Below are 19,579 nucleotides of genomic sequence, written 5' to 3'. Positions count from 1 at the left end.
CCCTCGCACGGCCTTGACGACAGTGAAAAGGTCCTCCACATCGAAGTTCATTTTCAAGGACTCTGCCTTCCAGATGTTTCATAAACCAGCCATCCCCTGATAGTCCCCGTTCCCAGAGGTCAGGAGAGCACAGATTCCATCTACTCACAATCTGTTCACAAAATAAACAAATATAAGTTTTATGGGGTGACTAATTTGTACAAATCGCCATGGGAAAATCGAAGAAGGTTCTGCTCATGGCCATTCTTCCCACTCTTAACGAAATCGTGCAACTGTGCCAACTTGCTGAATTTTCACATGTCCTGCTAAGAACTCTGCAGGGAGGCAGACCTCCGCGCTTCGCTTGGAGCTCCCGTCTGGGAGGCAACATACAGAGACTGAGAGTCCGAACTCTGGAGCCAGACAGAGCTGATCGAATCCTGCCTCTGCTGCTTACTAGCTGCTGTTTAACCTCTTCAGTCTCTTTCTCAGCTGTAAAAGGGGGTGATAAAAGGACCCGTCTAAGAGGGCTGTCACAGATGAAATGAGACCTAGACCCTGGCATCACGTTGAGAACACGTGGCCTATGTTAGCCATTATGTAAGGGACCCACATCACAGAGCTAGTAGGCAACCCTAGGCCAACTGCTTACACTACCCCTGTGTGCTCCAATGCAGTAGCACTAGCCCATGTGGCCAGTCAGCACTGGAAATGTGGTCTGAATTGAGAGGTGCCATGAGCGTAAAACGTACACCAGATTGTAAAGTAATATCTCACTGATTATATATTGAAATGATACTTTGGATTTAGTGAGTTAAAAATATATGTTATTAAGATGAATTTCACTCATTTTTTACGACCTTTATAATGTCACTATTAGAAAACTTCAACTTTACATTGTATTTCTATTGGACAGCGCTGCTCTGTTCAGACTGCCTAGTTGGTGGGAGAATGGAGAGCATTCCAGGTCATAAGAACTGCAAGATGAAACTTGAGAATAATTGTGCATGCCTGGGGGACAGTGTGAGTGGCCTAACTGGAGTGGGGGTTTTGTGTTAGTATCTAATCATTGCTACCACTTACCAAGTCCTTATTAAGTACAAAAGTCCCTCCTGGGGGATACCTTCCAAGACCCCCAGTGGATGCTTGAAACCATGGATAGTACTGAACCCTATATACACTATGTTTTTTCCTATATATACATACCAATGAAAAAGTTTAATTTATAAAATAGGCACAGCAAGAGATTAATAGCAATAACTAATAATCAGATACAACAATTATAACATACTGTAATAAAAGTTATGTGAATGTGGTCTCGTTCTCAAAATATCTTATTGTACTGTACTCACTTTTCACTTAAAGGAAGCACTTTCTGGCTTCTCTTTGTCATATCGAAATTGCCAGCATCACTACTCCTGCACTTTGGGGCTATTATTAAGTAAAATAAGGGTAACATGAACACAAGACTGTGATACCATGACAGTCAATCTAATAACCAAGGTGGCTACTAAGTGACTAAGGGTGGGTGGTGTATAGAGTGCAGATAACGCTGGACCAAATGGATGATTCATGTCCCGGGTAAGAAAGAGCAGGACAGTACAAGATTTCATCACACTACTCAGAATGGTGTGCAATTAAAACTTATGAATCGTTTATTTCTGAAATTTTCCACGTAATATTTTTGGGCCATGATTGACTGTGAATAACCAAAACTGCAGATGGCAAAACCAGAAGTAAGGAGCAATTACTGGACCCAGCATTGTTCTAATATTTTAATTCAGTTACTTCTCACAACTATTCTTTGCAGCAGATACTAATATTAAATAAACACTCCTCCCCCACCCCTTTTTTTACAGAGGAAATTAAGGCATAAAATGACTAAATAACTTGCTCAAGGTCACACAGCTGATAAGTGGCGAGGCCGTCTTGGGTTGGTAGGGGAAGGCTAGATTAAGAAGATCCTAGATAGTTAATGAAAAATTGGGATGATAATGGCTGGGGAGCTCTTCTCCATCCTTTAGCTTGCTCTCTGACCACCTCTCAGTTGTTCTACTGATAAACATCTCTGCTCACAGATATTCAGAAGAAGGCAGGAAACAAAAAAATTGAGGTTCTTCCTTTATGAACAACTTATCAGACAAGGAAATAGAGTGATTTTTCTGAAAGAAGATGCTTGGATGATATTCAGATTTGTAGGCAAGGTAGTGAGTGCTTGGCTAGTTTCTCCTTAGAAGGAATTGTTGAAAGCCATATAGAGTCCTAAGCCCAGTAAAAGATGTTTCCTTGGGCTCACCATGCAGACCAGTAGTTTGTGGGGCCCGTATCTCATAAAAATGCACGGGTTTGGAGAAGCAGTGATCTCAGGGCATGACCACTGGAGGAAGTAGAATTTGTTTCTCTTTTTTGATATCTTTTCCCTAAAGATGGACTTCTCATGTAAACTAACTTTGTCATCAAAGAGAAAACCTCAGTGAGTGAAAGAAAACACATTTAAAAACTCAAATTAGAATAAAATCACTTCACAAAAGAAAGCCACGGGGAATACCCTAAAGGTAAAGTCAGAAAAGATGTGATCTTTAGATAAAACACTCCTGTTATTCTTTGCTAAGCTTCCCTGTGGCATTTATAGAGGAAATGACCGGTAACTGCCCTGGATGCCATTGTTTACCCACAGCTACCGGCAAATATCTGCAACAATCTTCATGTAAAAATTACAGCTCCCTGCACCCTGCCTCCACAAGGGTGATTATTTTGTATTTGTTCACTTAATGCAGGAAAAAAAAACTACATTTTCAGCAAATAAGAGATTAAAATCATTAACCTTTAATTTCATTATATAGAGTGAGAGAGGAAAGCTCATGCAGATTGAATACCAGTTCAAAACCTTTAACATTTTGCCTCTGATTTAGTCATGGGTTTTGCATTTAAATGTTTTTAGAGTCTCTCAAGATACAAAAGTGCAAAGGTGAGGTTGGGAAAGAGATAACCAGGCAAAAGTATTGTCTTAGATCACCCCCAAAGAATAGCTTTATCTTTTTCATCTAAAGAAAATAATTTTATTCTAAGTACAAAGTTAAATCACCATAGCAACACTCACCTGCCAATTTTTCCAACAATGAAAAGGCTAGAGGGAGAGAAGCAGGCTAAGAATGAGCTGCCATCCCAGGTAAAAATGGGCAACCACTAGGAGGGTGGGCACTGCAAGCACTTTCCAAATAGTGGGAAAGGGCTGAGTTGGGCATCTTGTTTCTCAGGAGATCAGTGGAACACCTTTGGAATGTGGCTGGGCAAGGGAGTTCAGTTGGGGAACATGTAATGTGTCACCAGTGACTACCCCCATCCCAGTCAGCTGATTCAAGTAATCAAGACTCACTCACTGGTTCATCCGGGTGGAAAGAAGCATCACCACTGGCAAGGCAGAATCCAGCCTGGTCACTAGGAACCTCAGAGGTCATTTGGTCTGAGTGCCTGAGGGCTTTCAAAACTACATGCAAGATTTTATGTGCAAATATCATCTCGTTTTTCTAAGCAAAGTGTCCTTACTTCTATCAGGTTCTCAAAAGCTTTAAGAGTCATTGGTCTAGTTGACTAAGAGTCACTCATTCTACCCATGTGGACACTGAAGGAAATAATTTATCCAAAGTCACAGAACCACTGGGTAGTATATTTTTCTGTTTTATTTCCTTTCTTTCTTTTGCCATTTTAACCACCTCTCCCATTGCCAACCTCATCTTTAGTGGACAATCATTTTTCTTGGTACCATCAAACCCAGCAGGTAGCTGTCTTGGGTTCGTCAATTGGCAAGTGTTTAATGATTATCAATGAGGTATCCATCACAGAAGCTATATTCTGGAGGCTCCAAGGAACTATAAACAGTTCCATTCCCAGGGAGTTTATGACTAATTGGGAGATAACACATCTAAAGATCAGTAGGAAGCTGGTACAAAATAGCATATTTTAAGATCTATGTTTGAATGGGTAAATGTGAAGGGAAATTTTGGGGAAAGTCTACAAGTACCAGGAAGAACTTAAGTTAGATTCTGAATGCATTTCGGTTTGGGTAACTGAAAAGGAATAGAGAATCTGTGGTGAGGGAGGGACAGGTGCAACATGAGCTCTATGTATCATGTGCACATAGAAGACACTCAGTAGTACCTGTCTGGTTGAATATATGTACTTAGTGAGTATCCGATAAAGGGTGATTGAGCTGAATTGAAATAGCTTCAAAATTTGACCCTAGGAATAACAAGATGCTCTAAACCAAGGGGTGACAAACTTCCAAGAAGCTTTCAGGTTTCATAAATCAAGTTTTACTGGAACACAACCATGCTTGTTTGTTCAGGTATTGTCTATGGCTGTTTTCCTGATACAATGGCAGAGCTGAGTAGTTGAGACAGAGGTTATATAGCTGACAAAGCATAAAATACTTACTATTGGACCCTGTGAGAAAAAGTTTTACAACCCCTGGTCTGAAACAACAATCTTTTACCTTGTTTGTGCCACTTTGAAAGTCTGAGGAAGCCTATGAACCCTCTCTTGGAAGAATATTTTTCAATGAATTAAATAAAATACATAGGCTCACAAAGAAAACCAATTATATTGAAAACAATTATTAAAAAATATGATATACTCATAGATGTACTTCTTTATTAATAAGTTAAATAACAATACCTAGCAATTGATTTAATAACTACAATAATTTTAAAGTGGTGGTAAGCATAGCTGGTATTTTGAGATATGTGCAACAATTGTAATGGGATAAGAAAATATCTGATTCTAACAGTGACAAAGTCACAGGAATTGCTAATACCAATTAGGTATTGTTCACCTATGTATGTTTGTTGCCTACATTTGTATTTGAAGAAAATGCTAAACTTCGGTTGGTGAAACTAAGGATGTAATTTTTGTCCAACAACAGTCCAGGGGCCCCTCAAATTCGATCCTCTCGAGGATCAAGACTGCAGGTTAAGCACCCTGTTCTAGGAGAAGAGACATGATCCCGGAGATTATCCAGGGCGAACACAACAGAGGTGGAGAAAACCTCATGCTCAGAAAAGCCTCCACTTCTCTGTCAATTCTACAGATTGATTTTATGCAGGATTTGCTCTATGCTTAAATGAATTGCAGAGAAAGTCCAAAACCACTAATAAGTCATAGTTTTAAAAAAAATGTGTTATTTGACCTTCAGCTTTCAGCCTTCTTTCTTTATTTACAAACTGGTTCAACCCAACCAAATGACAAACAGCTGGATAGATTGGAGTAATAAACTCAGCTGGTGTTTTGTGCCAGGCAGAGCAACAGACGAGCACACTTTCATTTACAGTTTACAAATGGCTCCCAACGCTGTTACACAAGAATTCAATTTATGTCAACTCCCATCAATCTGACCAGGGATTACATTGAGACCGCTCATGGTCCGAGGGATTGAAGCTTTAAAGGATCAATTTGTATAACTATTGGTCAGACTTCTGCAAAACATTCAGAATCGCCCTTCCATTTGAGCCTGGATGGATGAACTTGGCAGCTGCCAGGATTTCTGGGACTAGGCACCAGTCTGGAAGGTGCTTCTGAGATTTTCAATTTGGAAACTAAAGGTAAGAAAAAAGAATTCTTTGTGAAGCACCACTTGTTAACATGAAATCTAAGCTGATATCTGAGCAAGCCCATTCTTGCTTATTTCTAAATATATTGCTGGTGGTAAGGAAGGTTTATACTTAAAAAGCATAACTTCCTAAACACTTTCTTGAAAAAAAAAGGCAGAATTTTGGTTTTTTTGCCCCCACTCTCTTCCAAATTAATTAACTGCGTAAGAACAATTAGTTAAATTTTTAAGTTCTATAGTTTTAGGGGTAGGAAAACCAACACAGTGCTACCTCATGGTTAAATATTACAGCCATTTGGCCAATTATTGGTATAAATTCTAGTAAAAGGCTATGAAAAAAGTTGGCAATTCACTTATATATTATAAAGAACTCCAAAACATAAGTTAGTATTCCGTGTGAAATCAAATCAGTGGGAACTTTCCAGTTAGTCTTATACATTTAGGTATTATTTGAAGCTTTACCATGTACTGATATTCCTTTTATGATGAGAAACAAAGGCAATAAATAACACCCTGTCAGGGGACAATGGAGAGAGATGTGTTTACAGACACTTGTTGGGGTTTTGTCTGGCTTTTATTCCTGCACTTGGTGAGGTAGGATGTTGGTTACTGTTGTGGCCTCTGAGATTAGTGGTAAAGGATTCATTGAACCCCCTGTGGCTAGTGTGGCAATACATTTCCATTTTTCACGTGGCTCAGGATAAGAAAAAGAACCAACATATAAACAAAATTGTCCCTGAGCCACTCTTCAAAGTGCTGTACACGTATCTTTTAATCTTCACAATCCTTCCTAGGTAGCCACTATTGTCATCCTACTTTACAGCAGAGGGAAGTAAGGCTCAGAGAGGTTAGGAAGCTGGCAGAAGGTTCCATCTAGTTGTTGGCATTTTCTAGATTCAGTGCCATGACTGTCTCCAAATGTTCGCCAGGACTTTTTGACAAGAGTTATGTTTACTCTATGCTAAGGGCTGAATTCCACAGAGAGAAGGGAGTCAGACTTTGCCCTCATGTTATGGTGAGAAAGACAGACTTTGAATGGTAATTAAATGTGAGTGTGATGAGTGCTGCAAGTAAATGTTGTAGGTGTACCTAACCTAGTCTGAAGAAGGGCCAAAAGTTCAGAGAAGGCTTCCTGGAAGAAGTGATAATTAAGCAAGGTTCCTAATGAATGAACAAGAGTAGCTAAGTAAAGAGATAGAAGAGCTATCCTGGCAGAGAATAGCGAGCATAAAGACTTCTGGCCAAGAAAGAACATGGCTATCTAGAAAAGCAGAAAAGACCTATCACAAAATCCATAAATAGGAAGAGTTTACATTAATTAGGCACTTACTATGTGCCAGGCACTGTTCTGTACACTTCATGTGCATCGACTCATTTAATCTCACAGTAACTCTATAAGGTAAGTAAATTATTAGCCCCATCCTTTTGTCTGAGGCTCACAGAAGAGACATAAATAATTCACCCAAGATCAAATGGTTTAAATGTGGGGGGCGGTAAGGGTTGGACCAGAGAGTCTAGCTAGAGTCTTGACCAGAGCCTGTATATAAATCACCAGTCTATACTGCCTCACTTTTGTCAAGAGGATAAAAAAATCCGAGTCACCAGATTTTAGAAGTCAAATTGTCCAGCCTTATTTTATATGTAAGGAAGCTGCAAATTAGAATCAAGCCACTTGTCCCCAGGATTAGAAGCCAGCTCAGCTCTTGTCTTCTGATTCTACATTTGAACAAACTTAAACCTGAGAGATGAAACCAAGAATCAAACTTTAAGTCTCAATTCTGAATGAGAAAATGCTTTAACTTTCATAGTCTGTGACCTTGACCATGAGTCAAATCACATCATCCCTTAAAACTATTCAAGGAAAATCCATAATCAGCTTCCATTCTGAATCTTAGACTTGATTTTCATTTCAGTAACAGCCTTTGCAGGGTCACTTCCTATGAGGAAACTAATTAAGTTCATTTGTTACTCGTAGGTTAAGAAAGAGTTTATGATAGGACAGAAAGATAGATGACTTTTGATAAAAATGTCGATTTGTGAATAATTTTCAAAACCCACCTGGGCGTGCATGACCTTGAGATTCTCAAGTGAAAATTGGCTTGGGAGCAGCCTTGTGTGAAGATGAATTTTGCAAGTCTTATTATGAAAAGCATCTACAAAGGACCAAAGAATTATTTAGGAAGAAGGGTGTGAAAGGGAAAAGAGAGGAAGCCCTTGTTGTTTCCCATTTATTAGTATAACTTTCTTGGACTCAGATTTAGAAATCAACATCTCTTGACCTGTGTCCCTAAAACATACACACAAGTATTTTGAACTTTCACATGTACTCAAAATAAGCCAGTGGTGGACTTTTTACTGAAAATGGCCATTAAAATCTTTACCCTTTTCAGCAACAGACAATGCAAAACTCTGAAGCAATTTTAACCAATCAGTTCACACCTACATAAATACTACAGGTAAGTTAAACGAAAACTATTTTTCACTTTTTACTAACCTGATAGATAGCATATGTGGCACATGGCACCCCAATGGAACATCAGAGGTGAGGAATATTTTTCCAAGACTTTGGTTTTCATTGCCATGACAGTATATGTATTTTTGCTTGTGAGAAAGGCAGTTACCCTGAGGAAATTCTTAGGCAGAAGGAGGTAAGTTTCTCAGATATTTATAGCCAAAATATTTCAAAATATAGGTAGCTATATTTATGCTTGGTACTTATTTTAATAAACACTAAGCAATGCTGCCCACAAAGAAAATTTCAGTATCAATTTAGAAAAAAAAAATTCTTTCACCTCTGTTGCATCGTTTTTCTGTTGTAAAAGAACAGATAAAAAATTTTAAGACATTGCAAAATATGTTACAGGCTGCAGGCTTACTTAGAATTTGCCACTTCGAATCTTTTCTACACTGATTAAAAATTAAAAATCTACTGTTAGCAAAAAAGATAATGAATAACCTCAGGCCAACTTTGGGGGAAACAGAAGCTGGATGAGGAACAAAAACTTGCTTGGTCCTAATCCCATGATTCACATGAGCATCATAAATACATAATGTTCCCCTGAAGTATCACCAAACCCAGCAGATAAGAAGTCAGTACCTCCATATCCTGGTCTAGCATAATTTCCCAGGTCAATCTTTTATTAGCCAGTTAAGTTTTTGTGTTTACTTTTTAAGATTATTTCCTAACAATGCCTTTGATATCATTATTCTTATTGAATAAGAAGAACAACTGATATGTAGGCATCACCAAGACAAAGAGAGGACTGGAATCTCATCTTCCAATGACAGAACTTAGATAGGTTGAAATCTGAAGATAACCTCTGGTGATAAACTGATTTCTACAATTTCCTAGCCTTGGCCTACCAAGGGCCTGCCTCTAGGATATAAGGAGAAACTTTTGGTTCACTATTGTCAAGGTGTTTCTGTACACAGGAGGTATCTGGGCAAAAGGAATTCAATATTAAACATTCAACAGACCTCTCCAGGTAAAATAGAATAACCGAAGACCCCCTTTTTGCACTAATTGCAATTTCTGATTTAGAGCCCAGGAAAGCTCTCTCTAAACACATATCCTCAGGCACTCACCTATAACAGGACAGACTCTGAGATGTTTACAAATGAATGCAGGGATTTATTTTGCAGCCAAACGGTAAATGCCACAACAAGCTATGAAAGTTTTCTTTCTGGAACAATAGCCAACTGCAGGCTAAAATGAGGCTTCCCATATTCTCAGCCAGAGGGGCTCTGGGAGGGCTGAGTCCATGCTTCCATCTCTGAAGGTGGATCACAGACATGAAGAGATGTTTCATAAAACAAACACTGGGCTGCAAGTCAGGGGACTTCAGTTCTAATTTTAATTCTGTCCCCAACCAGTCATTTCACCATGGCAAAGCAACTTAAGCAACTGAGTCTCACTTTCTTTCTTTATAAAAAGGAATTAGGGGTATGGTGGGAAGGAAGCAAACGCATATTGAATGTCTACTATGTATAAACACTATGTGAAATCTATGACCAACAACCCTGCAATGAGGGTCACATTAACTTGATTTTACAGACGAGGAAATGGAGGTTCTAAAATAAAAATTACTTGACTGGAGTTACATATTCTGGAAAAGATAATAGAGGCAGAATTCCTAGTAGAGAGCGGGAATCAGGGGCTGACATTCTACCATGTTCCCTTTGGAACTCCAAGGTGACCAAGAATTCTAAACTGGAAGCTAGCTTTCCAAGACACTGTGAAGGTATATACGTCAATATAAACATAAAAACATACGTTACAGTTTGTTAGAATGGTGTATAATTTAAAAATATTTATACATAAGAACTTGGGGCCTGAGCTCCTCAAATGTTAGAGACAGTTCTGAATGTTAAAATGCACTTATGTTGGAGAGGAATTATAATTATTAAAGATAGGTACAGAACAGCCATATATACCCGACACTTTTTCAGGTTTTTAATGTCTACACAAAGTTCTTTCTCATATATAATTTCACATGATTCTGCCAACCATAACTTTGGAAGGAGTTATCACTCATGTTTTTCAGATACGGACACTGTAGTCAACGCCTCTGGGGCCTGTGTTACCTCCCCTTGTCCCACTGATTTTAGCGGCAGGGGCATGGAGAGTTCCGTGTGAGCTCAGACTTGCCTTATATGACCGGTATCCAACCTCAAGCACCTACCATGCTCATATCACAGCTCCTTCTCTCCTAGGATCTCCATGCCCCATCTCCTTAATCCACATGCCAGTTGAGCCTAGAAAGGTGGGAATTATACCCTTGGGGGCAGAACCCTCAATCAACAAAGGAGGACAGAAGCCAGAGGGTAAATGGCTCCTGTCTTTTTGACAGGTAAATTTGATAAGCAAATTTGACAGGAATTCTGTACACTTCAGAGAAGTCTCCATGGAATCGAGCTTCTTCTGAAGCCTCCGTTGCCTACAGAAGTGATTTCAGTAACACATACTTATGCGTCTTCCTTCTTTGTCTCACTCTCCTCACTTCTCATTCCTTTTTCTAAAACTACTTGCATCCAAGTCCTTGTCTCAGGCTCTGCTTTGGGAAAGTAAAACGATGAGAGGCATTGAAATTTCAGATTGAGGGGAGGTGACCTGCACAGAGCCAACTCCCTCAGTTCTTCTGGTTCTTAATCTAATGACTCTCTTTTATCTTCTACTTTCACTTGTGCACACAGGTTAAAAAACTAATTTCTACCTTTTAACAATATTCCAGACATGAAATAAGTTTTTAAAAAATACACGCTTTAGCACAAAGTTAATAATAAATGACCACCATCACCTTCGCTGGGGGTTACACAGATATTCTGCTAGGTCACCATTAAACAAACAAACAAACAAACAAAAAACCTCGGCATTTTTCAAAATTCTGAAGTATTACATTTTGCTTTGCTGGTGTCAGACAAGTAAATTAGAAATGTTAAGCTTCACTCCAAGTTGTACAGATGAAAAAGTTGAGGTTTTAGGACTTTCCAGCGTTATATTTTTAACTACTTTTGGAACCAGAATCAGAATCTTTTCTACTCCAAGAACACTCCAAGCTTTGTCTACCAAATCTGTTCAATGGCAGGGTTGCATATTATCCTCAGTGAAGATCACTGGCCTGGAGGCTTATGGTAGGCAACTTTTATTTATTTTTTATTTTAACATTTCTCCCTTTTCCATTGATTGCACCTCACGTTTCAACACTCTTGAACTCTCAGTCCATGCACTTCAGGTCTAACTGACCCATCAGTTCTTACTTCCAGAGCTCAGAACATGACATGTGCTGACCAATTCCTGTATTCTTCTCCCTGGCCACAATAATTGGCTCAGAGACTGGAGAGAGACCTTAGCCTGGCCAATCAGAGTGAATATTGACACTTTGATGGGTCCACTAAGAAACAGCTACTCTTTTCCATTGGAGAGCTAACCTAGTCATCTATAAGTCTTCAGTGCCTGGTGGCCATCTGCCACCACACAGGAAGAACTTGACCGAAAATGAAGCCAATAAAGCGGAGAGCATAGCACAGAGATGGGTGGAGACAGACTACTGATGTGACACAGACCTAGTCTTCCCTGAATTTAGGTTTGCCACTGGACTTTACCGTCTCAGGAGCTCATACATTACTGTTTCATCTTCTTTCAAGCTTCTGCCACTTAGAATTCAACAAGTCCTACCTGAAACAAGCTCTGTACTCAAGCATTAAAGAAACTCAGTGCAGAACTTCTCTGAAGAAACAAGTAATTGTTTTCCACTACCAAGGAATAAGCTAGAAAGTCAAGAAAGAGAAACAAAGCTAATCAAATCTTGGCAGAATCCTTTGTCTCAGCTTCAGAGAGCCTCAGGAATGAGGTATTGAAACAAGTCTCTTTATGAATCCAAAATGCGGCAAGCCTCGGACAAACTCCATCACCTTTCGTGTAGAGAACACTAACTTCACAAACACTGTTTTCATCAGCTAGGTGCTTCCATTCAAAATCCAACTGCAACTAGAGTTCAGAGGAAGAATCTTAGATTGGGAATTCCTTTTGCTCATTTATTTTTCCTTTTGCTAAAAATTACATAGCAGCGTTAAGAATCCTGCTTTTACATTTGTGAGCTCTTAGAAAGGCTTCTAATCATTCTTTTACCCTCTGATAAGCTGAATAACAGGAACTGGAGAGGTAGATGGGAAAAAAAGCTGACAACAAATCAAGAAACTTGTCTTCGGCGACACGGATGAGAAGGAAACAATAAATTGTACTTGTTTTTCAAGGGTTTTCCCCTTCACTCCAGAAAAGTCACCATCACATACTTCAGATATAATGTTTTAAAGACAGGGAGGCAAGTTTCAAGCATGAAACGCGGGCAGGCTTGTTGTCAATGGTGCCTCAGGAGTGTGAGAGCCTAGGACAGTCTCTGACTATGGAAAGAACTGGGGAAGAGGAACGTGAGTGGGGACAAGTTTACCAGATGATCCACCACTGAGGAGGAATGAGGACAGGTGCTGGCCCAAGGATAGAGTATAAATATAGGTCTTCAATCCTTTGTCATCTCTTAAACACACACGCTGTGGAGACCACCCTCCCTCTAGTTTTCTGTCATACTTGGAATACCTGAGGTCACTACATTTGGCTTTTGGATGTGACACACAAACTCACCTGATGAATTCCACAGAATAGTACTGAATAGGGGCACTTCCTTCACTCTCTCCAGGTTTCCAGGATAGGGCCACCTCGGAGTCAGAAACCACAGTGACGTGTGGCTGTTGGGGTGCCGTCGGAGGCAGGCAGGAATCTAGGCAGGACAGCAAACAACTGGTTGGCTTGTGATCTTTGCTACCGAAGTGGTTTAATATATATTTTAAAAATTGTGCTTCCTACAGCCTAAACATCTCTATACAAAACAGCCTCAAAATCCGAACCAAAGAAAAAAATAATCACTATGTAGGGTTCAAGTCAATGAGAGCTAGTCTTCCCTTCCCCCAGCCACCCTGTCTGGAAATCCAACTAAATTATGTTCAGACCACTGACCCTGGAACACTCAATGATCTGATCTTAACACCCTTTAAAACCTTCAATCACCTCCTAATAGCATTTCATCTCTGTTTGCATGTCAGAATTGATATTTACCTACAAGGAAAATTAAATGCCTAAACACTTGCCTTCAGAGTGTGTGTGTGTGTGTGTGTGTGTGTGTGTGTGTGTGTGTGTGTGTGTGTGTGTGTTTATGTTCTCCTGATCATCAGAATAAATACCAATGGTAGGATATTTGGGAAACACCTTCATGTGTAAAGACGTAGGAGTCACCCATGATTCTCTCATCCCAAGGTAACTGCTATTACTATTTTTATATCCAGACTTTCATATATCTCAGCCTTCATTTATACTATTGCTTCTACCAGAAACATTTTTTCTGCCTTCTCTTCCTAGCAATAACCAACGCCGTTTTCAAAATTGGGGCCGAAGATAGAATTCTTCCTGAAACCCTCCCTGAGTCTCAAGGTGGAGGAAGCACTCCTTCCTGAGTGTTCCAGAGCCAGCTGCACAGGCTCCCACCCCAATGAACCCCTTGTGAACAATGACACGTGATCCGAGCACTCTTGTCCCCAGTGTCCAGCATGGTGCCACCTCTATGAGCCTTTGTTGGATTCTCTGCTCCGACTCCCCTTCCTCACCTTCTTAATTCCTACTCGCTGTCAGATCTCCACTTAGTAGTCATCTCCTCAGGGAATTCTTAGCTTACCCTGACATCGGGTCTTCCTTTGTACATTCTTACAGCACAATAGGAAGCACTTATCACAATCTGTGACTACACATTAATTAGATAATGTCTTGACCCACCCACAGAGTTCTGAGAGGGCAGAGCCGTGTTCACCACTAAATTCCAGAGCCTACTACAGTGCCTGGCACACTGTATAGGTCCTTGTTGATTTATACTGAATGAAGGAATGAATGAAGAGCACCCATCACTTTCTTATTATTAATGAATTAAACCCATTTACCTTGGGGCAAAGTGGTAACATGTCGAGGAGAGCTAAGTCGCCCTTTGCCCATCAGGCCGTAAGCTGCTACGCTCACTCGATATTCAGTGCCTGGTTTCAAACCTCCGATCACTTCCTCCTGTCAACGACCAAAGAGGAAGGGTGTCAATGATCAGAAGTTCTTTTGGGACAAAACAGACCATTTTCATGAGGGTGGCATCTGGAAGCCCCTGTAAAATTCCTTGGGACTGAGATCGTTTTGCTTTCTCGAAGACTGGACAGGTTTTAAAATTTGCAAAGAGGAAAACAACCATGACATATTTCCCAATACTAAATAATTACCCTTTATTGGAATCTATACAATAAGTGGCTAAAGGTGGGGAGCATATACAACATGGATTCACTGGACAGAGGGATGATTCATGTCTCAGGCGGGATAGGATGGGATGGTGTGTGATTCCATCACACTACTCAGAAGGGCACGCAATTTAAAACTTAGAATTGTTTATTTCTGGAATTTTCCATTTAATATATTAAGACCTCAGTTGACCATGGGTAACGAAACCATGTAAAGCAAAATCTCAGAAAAAGGAAGCCTGCTATCATCTTCCTTAGGTAAACTCGTCTACTACTCCCTTAGCTTCTAGCACCACCTTCAAGTGACACTTTCTGAATCCGCATCTCCAGCCCTGACCTGCCTCTTGATGTCCAGACCTGGGTTTGTGACAGCCTCTTGAACATCTCTACCCAACAGCTAAGAAGCGACTCAAATTCAACATAACCAAAGCTCAACTAATCATTCCTCCTTCTCCCACCAAAAACAAAACAAAAATTGCTTCATCACTTGTGTTCTCTCTCTCATTACTCAGACCAGAAATTCTTGACACTTTCTCTCTGTTCACTCCTCCCTGTCCACTGTTCAGTTACCGATACAATTACTAGCAGTCTTTCATTTCACTTGAATCTGTTCACGTCATTTCATCCTCAGAGACATTTAAGTCCAAATCTTCATAATTATGACAATGGGCCCTGATGCTCCCTGCCACCAATACTGCCGGCGCCTCCAATGTAGACTCCACACTGCTAGAGTTACCTTCCCAAACACCAAAGCCGATCATGTCACTTCCCACTTTAAAACCCCTTTAGAATAACATATTTGTGTCCCCATGTTTATCCTTCTAACATCATCTTGTGCCACCTCCCTTCCTTGCATTCCATATTCCAGTCATACTTAAGAACTTGGCAGAGCTCAAATTTATGCCATTCAATTCCTTGCCTCTGGGCCTTTGAACCTGCTGCTCCCTCTACATGAAATGCCCTTCTCCCCACTCTTGCCTGGCTCACTCCTGCTCATCCTTCATGACTCAGTTCAGCTGAGACATTACCTCATTTCTCTGACCCCCAGCCCCCAGTCTGGTTAGGCACCCCTCCTGTATGCCTGGTGTCCTTGGTATACCTCAATCTTACACTCACCTTATATTGTAATTGTCTGTTTATTTGTCACCTTCTCACCACCTGCTCGAGGGAAGCAAGTTCTCATTCCTCTGGCATCCCAAAGCTTTGCATAGTATTATCAGACACGTAGCAAATGCCCAAGCAACGCTTTTTGATGAAGGAATAAATGAACTAGTCAATGAACAAAAGAAAGAAATTAAACCAAGATGTCCAATATAAGCAGATTACCTCATCAAGAACCAGCTCCTACTCCTGGCGCCTGCATCTTAATTAGATACCTTTGCCCCTAGCTCTGGAGGTAGTAACTCCAGATACAGGGCTGACTTCCTCCTACCCACCTCCCTCCGGCCACTTTCATATGTCTTTCAGAGCTGCTCCTGTCTCTCACTTCCTCTGAATCCTTACCTGGAGAGTGTCTATCTCCAATCCTCCCTTCCTCTTCCCTCTCCCCATTCCCACTCTATCCTACATGCAGCTGCACAAGGGCTCTTTGCTGAACATATGGACCTGCTTTCACAGACCCCCTCCTGCTCTAATTCCCTGCATCTGTGCATCCTAGTTCCACCATCTGTCCCTGGTTTCATGGCAAGTTGGGTGGTTAAGAGACTGGAGGTAGCAGGTGGATACAAGACTCTGTTCTCACTTCTCCCAACGGCCACTCCCAGGCTTTTCTCATGGAAGCAGAAATACATATCCAAACCCACAGAATGTTCTCAAAGTCTTTTGCTTTAGAATTCTTTCTCCCATGAATTTATTATGTTGTATGAACAACAGGGGTAATGGTGTGGTTTCATAGATTATTATAGATATTAACAATGAGCTAATACCAAATACAGCAACCATTAGTTACCATGTACTATTCCTCTCTTCCAGGAACACATATAGCCTGGTTTAATTCTTCATTCAGTCCTATGAGGTAGGTATCACTCTTGTCTTCATTTACAGAAGAGAAAAGGGAATTCCTGAGAAGTTAATTATTTGCTCAAGGACGTACATTTATTACGTGGCACACTGGGTATTTGAAACCTGCTTTGTTTGACTCCACGCCTCAAGTTCTACCTTGATAATACATGTACAAAAAATACTGGATAATATTTAAGTCTACAAAACATATTTACCATAAATACTTACTGAAGAATAGATTATTATTTTATCTATAAACACGGAAATTTATGTTTTGGATATTTAAAAGTTGGAAGATTAGCGCTACCTTTAGCCCAGGCATATTCTGAGAGGTAGAGAGTGACCCTCCTAGAAGCCAACTGTCTCCAGTCTTTTTCTGTTTCTGTCCTGCGCTGACAGCCTGGTAAGTCATCATAAGAGAATGAAATCAAGAGGACTGAACAGCAGGAGCCAGGAAAAGAAGGGTTGGATTCAATGACTTAACTGTCACTTCCTCCCGTGGCATCATTCCTCCCAAATGAAATCTCTCATTATATTGTGACTTGTGATAACCCTTGGATTCCTTAGTAAAATACCACACAATCCACAACTCTTTATATTTCTGTTCTTAAATATCTTATAACCAACCACCTTTTGTTTTCTTTGGCAAAGTTGGGTGCTTTCCTGCAAAATAACCCTGCTTTGTGTTTGCCCAGCCCTTTGTGAAATGAAAAACTCTTTCTAAAAGTTGCCTCCTTTGTCTTCTCAACACTACCCATGTATGTCATGCAATCAGAAGATTATATCTACAGAAGAGAAAAGCAAGGCCGGCTGGTTCACTGAGCCCAAGTAGAAAGCTCAAACGACTTTGAATCAAGTGAGTTACTCCTCAAGACTCTTGCCTCCTTCACAGATCACCAGAAACAACAAATCTTACGATCGGTATAATCATAACAGTTTACATGTATATACCATTCTGAAATGTATGACATCTTTGCACACCATTGTCACAGTTATTCCTCACAATGGTCCCAAGAAGTCAGTCTTACTATCTTTGTTTTTACAGATGATAAAACTAGACCTGGAGAGTTTATTTAACTACCTTGGGGACACGAATGGCTCTACTTTCCTTCATAAAACACATCATAACTTAATATGCTTCCAACTTCCTGAGTCCCAGACAGATCATGTCAAACTCTCAGGCTAACAATTCGTTTTTCAGATGTCCTATTGCTTTTTCCTTGTCTACAGTGCCTGTCTCATTTTCTCCATTCACAAATTACGACTGTATGACACATTGTCCCTCATATCTATGCTTTCCTCTTTTATAAGAGAACCCCCATATTGCAGTTGGGACATGGCCACTCAAACACTACATTTCCCAGCCTTCCTTGCATCTAGGTGTGGCCATGTGACTAAATTCTGTCCAACAGGATATGAGAGAAAATGCTGAGGGCAATTTGAGTTATCCCTTCATAGGAAGGATATGTTCCCTTTCTTTTTTTTTCTCATCTATGGACTAAAATGTGAAGGTGACAATAAGTGAATGTGGACCATGGGGAAGAGGGTTACAGGGGTTGACAGAACTATAAAATGGAAGGATCCTGGGTCTCTGACATAGGGAAGCCATCAGAAGAGCTCGAAGCTGGTTATATCCAGACAGTTATATGAAGGAAACATGAATGCACCTTTTGTTAGAATCACTGTTATTTTGGGTTTGGGGAACTGCTAGACTTTGACCCTGATTAATATTTGACCCAACATACAAAAACAACCCAGATAGTTATGTAAAAGGAGCTCCTGAAAAAATGGAACTGTTCCTTACTGAATAGCTGTTCCCTTTGCATTGATGAAATCATGCTGAATGGTTCTGAATTTAAATATCTGATGCTAATTTCAGATCCCACCTTTACCCCCTTCCATGCTGCATTTTCTCCTACTGCTGGAAACCCAGGTCATGTTTCCAAAATTGAAGCTAAATGTTGTCCTGTTCACTAGTCCAGACAAGTAACTACTACACTGTGAGAGCATCCAGATAATAGGGCTGAGAAGAGGCATGAAGTTGGAGAGCCCTGGACCAGGAGCCAGGAGACCCAGGTTCTGGGCCAAATAGCTATGCCACTTAACATCTCTGGGCTGAAGCTTTAACACTAAAATTCTACAATTTTTCTTAAATAACCTTTATTGGTAACTAGTAACCTTGGATTCAACTTCACAGTTGACTGTACAAGTCAGGGCTGGGCTTTGGCTGCCTTAGTGGAAGTTGAGAATAGCTAGCATCATTAGGTGGAAGGCACCAGAAACTAGAAAAGTGGTACTTTCCAAACATTCTTCTTTCAGGGGTCCTGAGGAAGGCTAGCAGGCCTGAGTAGAGGGAGAAGTTGGAGGAATCTCCATTTCCTGAGTGGTCACAGAATGTTAGAGAGTGTCTTCCAGGGATTCACAGGAGGGACAGCATTGGCTTTGGGACAGGACAAATCTTTCTTGTACTGGTCTGTCCTGTATATTGCAGGAGAGTCAGCATCTCTGAAGCTTGTTCACTAAAATGCCCATAACATATCTCCATATGCCCTACAAGGTACAAAGGAACCCCCAGTTGGGAACCATTACTAGTCAACCCATTCATTGTACATTCAAAGAGAGATGCCGAAGGGTTTAGTGACCTTGCCCAAGGTTACCCTTGCTCTGGTGACAAAGCTGGGACTATGCAATCATGATCCCTGGTTAAGTGTTCTCTCCCTAACCTTGGATAAGGTCTAAATAGAATCACCGTGCTGGGTCAACCAGACCAGAGGACTTCAAAGCAGAGTGCTGTGCATCCTCCTGGGGAACAGGACAATTCACTGAGATGCTGGAAGAAAACAAACTTTCTATTTCTATTTTATCGCCTCCTTTAAAAATCTGTGGGGTTTTATAACGTACATAATATATTAGTAGAGTAGCATATGTATAATTTATAAATACATAAATATACATATATTGGTACATGTTCAAATATTTTAGCTGATGTGTGCATGATCAAAAAGTGTGTAGACCACCAGTTTAAACATCCTTTTCTATTTCTAACTTAAAAAAAATATGATTTGTTTTACCATTTGTTTTTCCAGGATGAAATCTGTAGGTCGTTCTTTTAAGAAAAAGATTAAATGTCAAATGCCAACCAAATCAGAAGTCTCTATGTAGGTAGATCATCAAAGA

At 40.3% G+C, this 19,579-nt stretch overlaps 1 protein-coding gene across 4 annotated transcripts in view; it reads right to left on the bottom strand.

Moving 5' to 3' along the window:
• EGFLAM (EGF like, fibronectin type III and laminin G domains) overlaps positions 1-19,579 on the bottom strand; it is a 149,250-nt gene that overhangs the window by 71,147 nt on the left and 58,524 nt on the right. For all 4 annotated transcript variants that reach the window (XM_015595313.2, XM_006919497.2, XM_015595314.1 and 1 more), the window contains exons 4-5: positions 14,066-14,183; positions 12,723-12,858 (exon numbers count right to left, since the gene is read on the bottom strand). In XM_015595313.2, coding sequence (XP_015450799.1) covers positions 12,723-12,858; positions 14,066-14,183 — 254 coding nt within the window. The remainder of the gene's footprint in view (positions 1-12,722; positions 12,859-14,065; positions 14,184-19,579) is intronic.

This window comes from Pteropus alecto, unplaced genomic scaffold, assembly GCF_000325575.1.
Source record: "Pteropus alecto unplaced genomic scaffold, ASM32557v1 scaffold338, whole genome shotgun sequence".
NCBI lineage: Eukaryota > Metazoa > Chordata > Mammalia > Chiroptera > Pteropodidae > Pteropus > Pteropus alecto.
Note: the sequence above shows the minus strand (reverse complement) of the source record. Positions and strands in the feature narration are given on the sequence as shown.